Here is an 11,050-nt window from a genome sequence, read left to right as displayed (position 1 = left end):
CTTGTCTGACTATCTGTTCCGGTTCCTGAACTCTGGCTATGTTTTGACTATGTTTGTTCTATTTACTTTTATTATTAAGCAAGTGTGATTTAACTGTACTTCTGTCTCGGTCTGATTTCATGGTTTCTGACAGTCTGCCTGTAAAGTGGTGCATCTGTAGCATTTATAGAACATGCTGCAGCAAAAATTACATTTCTAAAGAAAAAAAATGAGTCAAATCACATTTAAACTGACTTGTGGTTACAATTGATGGACGGCAATATGAAAAAACAAAACAAAAAAACAAAACAAAAACGGCGTGGACCCCTCCTTCCCCAAAATCCATACCAAAGCCCTTACCCCAAAGCAGCTTGTCCCCATGTTAATGGGGAAAAGGGCCTCATCCCCACAACCCTGAGTGGTGGTTGTGGGTACTGATGGGCAAATGGTTCTGCCCGAGCATGAGTTGGGGCCAAACTTTGGCTGTTTGTCCATTCGAACACCCGAATTATCAGGGCATTCGACCGTTTCTCGGCCCACCAAATGACCACAATGCACTAAGCCACTGCACAGTGCATTGGAGGCCCTGATTGGCTGAAGCAATGAAAGCTTTGCCCAATCATGGCACATAGCACTGTCAGAGCCATGATTGAACGCTGTCATGATGACTCTATCCAATCATGGCTCATTGCTCTTAGTCCGGCCCCACACTATAAATGTATTCTTTCAATAGCAGCCATTTTTGGAGTGATATCGGTGTGGAGAGAGATTGAACAGGGCTCTGTTCAGTGCTACTAGACAGTGTGCTATTCTGATTCTATTGTCAGTGTAGAATATCAGTTTAGTGTGAATCTAGTGATAGTTCAGTCAGTGTGAGTGTAGGGACCACCATTCATCTTTACAGTAGTGTGAATCTAGTCGTTTATGCAAAGAGTCAATATTTTCCGTGTTTTTTTTTTTTTTTTTTTATAAGGATTAAGCAAATTACCCCCCACCACCACCACCTCCACATGTTGATGGCATGTGATTTGGTATGGAACCCCTCCATTTACTGGCCTGACAGACTTCATGCTCGGGTAAGTGTCTAGTAAGTATTAATCATCAAGGATTAGGATCTGTCATGTATTTTTAGGGGAAACTCCGGGCCATTTTTTGTGGGGTTCCACATTAACATCTATATCAGACTCTCATCTAGGGGAAGGGACTGGTAGAGATGATGGGAATGCCAAGCTGCTTTCTTTGCAAACAGAAGCATCATTACGGCAGTTTTGCCGTAGTAGGTTGTATACATCATACAGATGTGCCACTTCACAGGCAGGTTAAGGACATTCCCCCGGCATGTTAATAAAAATAATTTAGCACTTTGTTATCCTTTAAGCATTATTAAAATAGCTGCTTCTTGCTAAATAGGTGAGCAAGCTGGTTTGAGGATAGAAGGCAAGCAGGCGGATACAAGGCAGGAAATAAAACAAGCTTGATATAGGCTGGTAGTGACACAGTGTCCAATCACAAGCGACCACAGATGTAAACAGAGCAGGTATTTGCCTGTTAATGGCTCTCCTTACCTCACACAGAGACCAGACCACATGTGAGAGAAGGAAAGCTTGATCTGCGGGGGAAGCAGTAAGTACAGTGTTTTACTGTGCTACACAGTGCCCTGATCATCAGTGCAGCCACATCACTGTCTGTCAGTGAAGCTTATTAGTGCCCATCAGTGCAGCTTATCAATGCCCATAAGTGCTACCTCATCAGTGCAGTCTTATCAGTTCCCATTAGTGCCACCTCATCAGTGCAGCTACATCAGCGCACATCACTGCAGCCTCATCAGTGCCCATCAGTAAAGAAGAAAAATTACTTATTTGCAAAATTTTATAACAGAAACTAAGATATTTTTTTTTCAAAATTCTCATTATTTTTTTGGAAAAAATTTAAAAACCCAGTGGTGATTAACCACTTCCCGCCCGGCCTATAGCAGAATGACAGCCGGGCGGTGGTTCTGTTATCCTGCCTGGATGTCATATGACGTTTTTCAGGTACAACATGCCATGATCGGTAGGGCTGACACACCACATCTCCAATCGTGGTATGGAGCCTCTGACAGAGGCTCCTTACCATGTGATCAGCTGTGACCAATCACAGCGTGAATCCGAAAGTGCCGGTAAACGGCTTTCCTTGGTTTGCGCTATCAGAGAGAGGCGACTTTCCCTGTCAGGGGGGGCTGCACTGATAATTAGCCCCCATGAGAGGTGCCCACCACAGCTGCAAATCCGTGCCCATCAGCTGCCAGTCAGTGCCCACCACAGTGCCAATGCATGATCGCTCAATTGTCATTCAAAGTGTGACAGCGCTGAAAGCTGAAAATTGTCCTGGGCAGGAAGGGGTGAAAGTATCTGGTATTGAAGAGGTTAAATATCACCAAAAAAAAGCTCTGTCTGTTCAAAAAAATGAAAACATTTAATTTGAGTACAGTGTTGCATAACTGAGTAATTGTCATTCAAATTATGACAGCGCTAAAATCTGAAAATTGTCCTGGGCAAGATGAGGGTGAACATGTCCTGTATTGAAGTGCTTAAAGGCTAGGTTCACCTTTTTTTCTAAATTCCAGCTCCCCTATGTACCAATATGGCATTAATGTACTTATTTTGAAAAATAAAACATCTTTCTATTAATTCTACACATGCTTACCTTACTCTCTGCATAGCTGTTTATACACACTGCTCAATTACTTTTGCCTTACTTTGTGGTCAGACTTTAGGTCATGACAGAGGAAGGAGTTGCCCAGCTGACCTCATTAGCACACGCTCTGCATCATCAACCCTCAGCTGGTCAACGCCTTCCTGTGTCATGGCCTAAAGTCTGACCAGGAAGTAAGGCAGAAGTAATCGAGCAGTGTGCTTAACGAGAGAGTGAGTTAAGCCTGTGTAGAATATTTTTGCAAATGAAGTACATTAATGCTATATTGGTAGGGTACACAGGGGAGCTGGAATTTAGAAAAAAAGGTGAACTTAGCCTTTAAGATATTGTTTGAGTGCATCTTGATATAGATTTCCCATAACAGTACAACACATGAATACAAGCAAGTAACCAGTGTAGCCAGTGTGGTCTTTCAGGTTCAATATTATGTCAGGATACCAGATGGTGGTATCTTGCAGTGCCAGTGTGATGATATGTGGAAACTACACAGAGGAAATCAGACTTAAACCTAAGAGAAAAAAATGCAATTTGTTAAACACAAGAACACACATAAATATAGCCACCTATTAACAACTCAGTGAACACACATGTAAAGTAGAACACTAGCTAACTAATTATTGTAGTATTGGGGAGAATATACTCACGTGGTAGGTGCTTTTCCAATCAGTTGTGCCAGTCCAAAATGTATTTTTGGGCATGGCACCCCACTTTTATTAAATAAAATGGAAAGTTTACAAATGCATCAGCTGCCCACGCAGGGGTTCTTCCACATTAATATGAACAAATGAGAGAGCCTCCTGGGTCCTTTGGCAGCACTGCTGCTCTCCTTATCAATCCCTCTGACTCTGTTGTTTAGCTCTGCTGGTTCCCTTGGCTCCCTAAGCCTTTAGTAGCAGTGCCCTGCTGCATGGCCCCAATCTTGGGTTCTGGGTAGGGTTTCTCATGACACCCTGATAGGAGCCCACCTGACCCCTCAAATGAGACCTCCTGGCTGCTGCCTGGAGCACATGTGACCCCTCTGTGACCTCCAATCTCTTGACTCCTGGCTGGGACCCCTCTGACCCCTGGGTGAGACCTCCTGTCTTTTGGCTCCTGGCTGAGTCACCACTGACCCCTGGGTGAGACCTCCTGTGTCCCATACTGGGAGCTCTGAGCTATCCTCAGACCTGAGTGTATAACGACCTTGCACACCTGTTCTCAAACAGGTTGCAGGTACCTGGTAAAGCCCAAACACTGGATTGAAATGTCAAATCCAGAACTACAGAATTCAAAGAAAACACAAAACACAGCTTTCTCTGCTCAGAAACAATAGTCCCGAACCTCACATTAACCCTTAATGTGAAAGCTGCCATATTCTCCATTTTCACAGTGATGGGGTCACACTCTGTCTGTCACACTATGTACAGGGAAGGGGAATTGAGTGAACTAGGGTCAGGCAGGAGTGCAAAGTAACAGAATACAAGACAGATCCGGAGCAATAGAGGGTAGCAGGTTCAGGGAGTCAGGGCTAGAAGGTAGCAGATTTAGGGAGTAACATATTCAAAACATACAGGTAAAATGCTGAGGCACTATGTGACTCCTAAGGTGAAGCCAATGACTTTCCTAGCAGCCAGCATCAGGGGATGACTAATTGCTGGAACCTGTTAACTACTGGGAGACATCTGCTGGTGGACACTGGAACTATATCAATCAAGTCTGAGGACCACAGTGCCACCAGTAGGTGCTCTAGTAGAGCTTTCTTTTGGTGGTATTTGATCACCTCTGCGGTTTTTATTTTTTGTGCTATAAACAAAAAAAGACCAACAATTTTTTGAAAAAAAAACAATATTTTTTACTTTCTGCTATAAAACATTCCCAATAAGAAAAATGTAAAAAATCTAATGTCTTCATTAATTTACACCAATATGTATTCTGCTACATATTTTTGGTAAAAAAAACCCAATAACTGTGTGTAAATGTGTAGTCCATGAGGCATTTGTAGAGTCCTTAATTTTTGGATTAGAGGGAATTGATGGGAAATCTTGGTTCTGAACATGTCTGGCAAAAGGTCTCCCAACTGCTGGGTTCCAGCAACAGGCAAGGTGTTCTGACACTGAGGTCCTATAACAGGCTTGAATAACACTCGCTTCCCCCATTTCCTGACCAGTATTGTATTGACATCCACACTAGACCCTCATCAAGAATAAAGGCCTTGTATGTATTCTTAGGGAAAACCCCATATTGTTTTTGTGGGGGGTCCCCCAATAATATCTGTATCAGGCCCTTATCTATAATAAGGGTCTGATATAGATGACAGGAATGCCAATCCACTTTTTTTACTTTACAAACAGAAGTAAGCATTTGGGAGCTTTCATTTACCAACAGCTTAAAAATGGCTGTTGTTGTTTAGCTCCCTTTGACTACAATAAGGTCTGTATTCAGCCCCTGCACTTTATTAATGTTTGCTAAACCCATTTGGAACCATATGTTTGGTAGTATGTTTGGCTCATCCCTACCCTATATGTGGGTGGATTCTAGGGATGAGCTTCAGGTTTAGTAACAACATTAGTTCAACTCAAACCCATACTGTTTGATGAAAAGGCAAACTTGCCAGTTTGCTTGTCCACTTAAGCCTCTGGCTGATGCAACTGGAAGTCTGTTATCTAGTGGCAGTATCACAACTGCTTCTAATTTCTATCAGCTTCCATTTGAAATTGTACACAAGCCCATGTGGATCACAGATGACACCACTGAAAAAAACATCATTATGGCCATATTTGGTCAATAACATCACCCAGGTTCCCTGGTGCTATTGTCTATATTCCAGCAGGACAAGGGATCTGTAATTTGAGATTTTTTCTGCACAGGGTCACCCTTAAAAATAATATCATACTTATAGTGCCAGGTATGAAGTGGGGGGGGAACCCCATGCCATTTTTTGTTTGTCTGGGTGTTCGTATATGAGTCTAGTATAGCTGAATTGAATCCCTGGCTACTTTTTTTGCAAACAGAAGTGGCTGGGACATGTCATCTTGCCTGCAAATACTCACTTTTTTTTGTAAATGTCAGTGTTACTGTAGTAGGATGTATACATGGAAAATACATGTGATATCTATGTGAAAGCGCTGCTTATAACTTGTATCTATATATGACTATAGTGACCTATAATTCATATTAAAGTGTTAGTGCCAATAAATAAAATGCGAAAACAGTCAATATGTGCAAACAATTTATAAAGAGTCCATATATGGTAAAAAATGAATGAGAGTCTTATAGAAGGTGCACAACAAACTTCTCAGTGAAAACTGTGCCTCACAATTAACTCAACTCCGTGACTTGTGCTCCCTTCACCGGGTGCAGTGCAAGCTCACCTTCTTCATAGGCCCTAACAGGGTCAAATGCGCTCTGAACACAGCATGATTCTCCTTTGAAAACGACTCCTCATTGATCACCAGCAGCTCCAAGATGACATAGAAAGACAAGAATGCTTCCAAAAGAGCAGTACCTGGATGTTAATTCAGAACAAACCTCGCCACCCCAGCTTCATATATTGCACTCACATTTATTTGAATGAAATACAGCATAAAACACAAAGTCCAGCAGATCTCATGTAATGCATGTAAGTCCCATCATCAGGCTCCTCCTCTACACATTACACCACCATCCTTCATCCTCCAGATGAAGCCACGAGGATGATGGCGTAATCAGTGCATGGTAGATATTAACTACTAGTAGTAATTCAACTGGACGCGTTGTATACTAGTAAAGATGTTTACCTACTCATCCAAGTAGCTTCCTCCATAATTAAAAGAAAACTCCCTAAAGACTGCTTGGAACTAAATGTGGCCAAATACTACTAGCTCTGACAGAGGCTGTAACCCTTCTACACACTAATAAATCAACATGTATAAAAACAAAAATAATTCTGCACTGGGGAAGGTTTTAACACATAAAAGCAGCCTACACCAAATATCTATATACACCAAATCTATATATATGTATTTTATATATATGCTTTTCAATGTTATAGTGTTCAAATCATTGTTAACATTATTGTGAGTGTCATCTTCTAACTATCCACAAGATGTCTCTGTTGAGGACTTTGTATGGGTTACTTACTAATTATTTACTAATGGTTTAAACACTAATTAGTTCCATCTGATATATATAAGAGTGATAGTGTAGCTGACTCCAATTCCCCTGAATTCACTTGCACTTGGATATGGGACTATACACCTTTTTTTTATATACCGGATATACTCGAGTATAAGCCATCCCGAGTATAAGCCGAGGCACCTAATTTACCACAAAACACTGGGAAAACTTATTGACTCGAATATAAGCCGAGGGTGAGAAATGCAGCAGCTACTATAAGTGGAAAAGAGGGTCAACAATGCCCATCTGCAGCTGCATGCCTCACTGTGTCCATTGCATGCCTTCCCTGTGTCCATCCATTGCATGCCTTCCCTGTGCCGATCTGCCTACCTGATCAGCGTGTCATGCATAGTTGCCAACAGTCCCGATTTTCCCGGGACAATCCTGATTTTGGGACCCTCATCCTGATCGGAGGCTGTCCCAAATTGGGATTTTCCCAGGGAAATTCGAGAATGTTTGCATTTTTCATTTTTTTGGCAACAGGCTTCAGTAAAATGGCGGCCGGTCCCACCGCCGCCGCTAGAACACTCCCCCTTGTTTTCAGTAGAGTGAGGAAGGGGGCTCGATCCATGCAGCCAATAAATCGGCTTCTCCTCTCACACGGATCGACCCCTCCCCTCTCCACTGAACACACGGCGCCGGCGGCTGCTGTACTGTAATGTGCTGGGGCCTGGGGGCATTATGGGAGGAGGGGTCCGCACTGAGGGGGGTCTGCTGAGGGCTTCTGCACTGATGGAGGGGAGCCTGCATTGATGAAGGGGGTTTGCACTGAGGGGGTCTGCATTGATGGAGGGGGGTCTGCACTGATGGGGGTCTGCACTGAGGGGGTCTGCATTGATTGGGGGTCTGCACTGAGGGGGTCTGCATTGATGGAGGGGGTCTGCACTGATGGGGGTCTGCATTGATGGAGGCGGGTCTGCACTGAGGGCGTCTGCACTGATGGAGGGGGTCTGCACTGAGGGCGTCTGCATTGATGGAGGGGGTCTGCACTGATGGAGGGGGTCTGCACTGATGGAGGGGGGTCTGCACTGAGGGGGTCTGCACTGAGGGGGTCTATACTGACTCTGCTGGGGGCACCTGATGCAAGGACGGACTCTGCTGGGGGCACCTGATGCGAGGACGGACTCTGCTGGGGGCACCTGATGCATGGAGGGACTCTGCCGGGGGCACCTGATATGAGGACAGACTCTGCTGGGGGCACCTGATACGAGGACAGACTCTGCTGGGGACACCTGATACGAGGACAGACTCTGCTGGGGACACCTGATACGAGGACAGACTCTGCTGGGGACCCCTGATGCAAGGACGGACTCTGCTAGGGGCACCTGATGCAAGGACAGACTCTGCTGGTGGCACCTGATGCAAGTATGGACTCTGCTTGTGGCAGGCGACGTGGCTAGTGACACGCTCAGGGATCCCACTGATTCGGCATTATGGTGAGTTGAATGATTTAATTTTATATTACAATGTAATAATAGAAATAATGCGCTTCAATCATCCTGACACCATAACAATCATGGTGCCGGGATGATTGAAGCGTTAACACCAGGTGTTTGGAGTATTTTTTATCTGCTGATTGTTAAACTTTCTAGAATACACATATTTCTATTGTTGTGTAGGATCTGGGGCTGCTGTCCCTTCATTCCTCTCCCCCCCTTTCCCTCTCCATCGCAGACTCTAACCACACCCCCTTTGATACACGCCCATTTAAGCCACGCCCACTATTTCACGTAAACCACGCCCATTTTTCGCTATGACGCACTTCGCGCGCTGCGGTTTTTTGCTAAGGCACGCCTACAAACAAATGCCCTGCCCCCTAATTATTGTACGGCTCCGCCTACAGCCAAAAAAGTGTCCCACATATTTTTTTTGCAATGTTGGCAACTATGGTCATGCAGTCAGATCTGATCAGCCATCCAGTGTACAAAAGCCTCCTACCTGATCAGTGTGTCATGCAGTCAGATCTGATCAGCCATCCAGTGTACAAAAGCCGTACCTCCTCCTCGTCCGTGATAGGCTGAGCACTCAGTTTCCCAGCAGTCAGTGTTCAGTGTTCCGCCTATCACAGACATCCTCTTGTCCTCGTCTGTGTAATGAGTACGAGAGGACGTCCGTGATTGGCTGAACACTGACTCTCTGCTGGGAAACTGAGTGTTCCCCTATCGAGGACGAGGAGGGGGCGCGGCTTTTGTACACTGGATGGCTGATCAGATCTGACTGCATGACACACTGATCAGGTAGGTAGATCGCAGTGACTCGAGTATAAGCCGAGGGGGGCACTTTCAGCACAAAAAAAATGTGCTGAAAAACTTGGCTTATACTCGAGTATATACAGTATACATTTTTTGGGATGTTGCACATTAATTACCTATTTTTTTGTTTTTTTAATTCATGAATTGGGACTTATTATTTGCTTATATGATTTGAATATTGTTTTTTCAACACACTCGTTTTATTGTTGGTGTATTTTTTTATGAAATGTAACTTTGCATTTATTTCACATTTTTTCACTTTCTCAATTAAGATTTTTATAATTAATTTATATTAGAGTTTTATGCACATTAAGTGCGGTATATTTCCTATCATGTTGTATTAATTTAGCGCCACACTAGTTGATTTATTTACTAATCCACATGTGCTAATGTTGGAAACATGAATAGGCAGTCTATTTATTATAATGTTTGTAGCTCTGCTTTCCATCTAATTTGTGGAAGACTTAGGTCTCTTCATATACGTCAGGCTACTGTTACTAATGTATGAACACAAACAGAAGTCTCAAAGCTTGAGTAAACATTGTGTTGTTAGTAATATGGCAACAATTTCTGCAAAGAATTATTTATTTCTTTGTTTCGTAGACTGTATATGAGAGGGTTCAACATGGGAACCACTGTAGTGTAGAACACTGTTAAGATCTGTTCCAGTAGGTTATAGCGATCTGATGGTGGGGTCATGTACACAGCTGTACCAGATCCATAGTAGATGGCCATAACTATGAGGTGGGATGAGCAGGTGGAGAAGGCTTTTTTTCTGCCATCCTTAGATTTAATTTGTAGTATGACCCTGATAATCTGTACATATGATGTCAAGTTGCACATAACTGGACATAGCCCAAATACTAAACACTCTATATACATTATGATGTAAAACATTTCAGTGCCACCGCAGGCAATGTTGATGAGAGCTTTAGCATCACAGAAGATCTGGTGAATGGTAAAAGAAGAACAGAAGAACATTTTTAAGATGGAACTTGTAAGTAAAGATGAATTTAAAAAACCACTGATCCAGATGACCATTGTTAATAATATGCAGATTTTCTTGTTAAGTATACGGTGATATTCTAAAGGGTAACAAATGGCAACATATCGATCATACGCCATTATAAATATAATTGTGATCTCAGTAATGCCTGATAGAAAAATAAAATACATCTGGATAAAGCATTGTGTGAAGGATATGATGTTATTCCCAGAGAGTAAAATGTAGAGAAGTTTTGGAATATTAACAGTTGTGTAGCATACATCAATAATGGACAGGTTGCAGATAAATAGATACATTGGGCTGTGCAAATGGAAATCCAAACATATCACTGTAATGATAATGAGGTTTACCAGAATTCCAATGAAATAGATTAGGAAAAAGAAGACAATGTTGAATATAAACAGTTTATTGTCAGCTTTCATGAAGAATGGCAAAATGTAGAATTCTAGCATAGATTTGTTGCTTTCCATAAGATATTCCTATAATATTCTGCAAGACTTTTTTTTAAAAGAGAAGAGTTAAAATGATATAAAGATGTTCTGTGCATACATGTACAGAAATCTGATGAGGATTATTTTGATTATCTCTTGGGTTGAATATATAGATGTGAAATTCACAACATTCAGGAATCAGTCCTCACCATGGGGTTACGCTTCTAACCAGGTAAGGTGATGAAAATGTAAAAATCAAAGCAAAATACATTTTATGACATTTTACTATTATAGTCTAATAAATGTATAATTAGTTGGATATAATTGGATATTAAAAATTATCATCTTGTTTCTAAATCTGTAGAACCTCAGGTTTTATCCTTCTTAAAACCATAACATGTCTGCACCACTTTATGAAGCTCAAAGTGTGACAATTTTTGTAAACATACATATCTAAAAAGAGAAATTTCTCTTTTAAAACAATCAAAACATAGATATCTTTATACAATTTTTTTAGGACTTGCTGATGCAGTGTGTGTGTGTGTATGTATATA

General features: G+C 42.2%; 1 protein-coding gene across 1 annotated transcript; it reads right to left on the bottom strand.

Annotated features, from left to right (window-relative positions):
- Positions 1-9,608: 9,608 nt before the first annotated feature.
- On the bottom strand, positions 9,609-10,535 carry LOC141148016 (olfactory receptor 9G9-like). The gene has a single exon (XM_073635173.1). It carries the CDS (start codon positions 10,533-10,535, stop codon positions 9,609-9,611), a length of 927 nt encoding a protein of 308 aa, XP_073491274.1.
- Between the last annotated feature and the right edge of the window lie 515 nt (positions 10,536-11,050).

This window comes from Aquarana catesbeiana, linkage group LG06, assembly GCF_042186555.1.
Source record: "Aquarana catesbeiana isolate 2022-GZ linkage group LG06, ASM4218655v1, whole genome shotgun sequence".
In the NCBI taxonomy this organism is placed as follows: domain Eukaryota; kingdom Metazoa; phylum Chordata; class Amphibia; order Anura; family Ranidae; genus Aquarana; species Aquarana catesbeiana.
The sequence above is the reverse complement of the archived record's forward strand: the minus strand, read 5'-3'. Positions and strand labels throughout refer to the sequence as shown.

Bases quoted from the DNA above. Each gene is read 5' to 3' on its own strand.
- LOC141148016 (XM_073635173.1), bottom strand. From the start codon at position 10,535: ATGGAAAGCAACAAATCTATGCTAGAATTCTACATTTTGCCATTCTTC.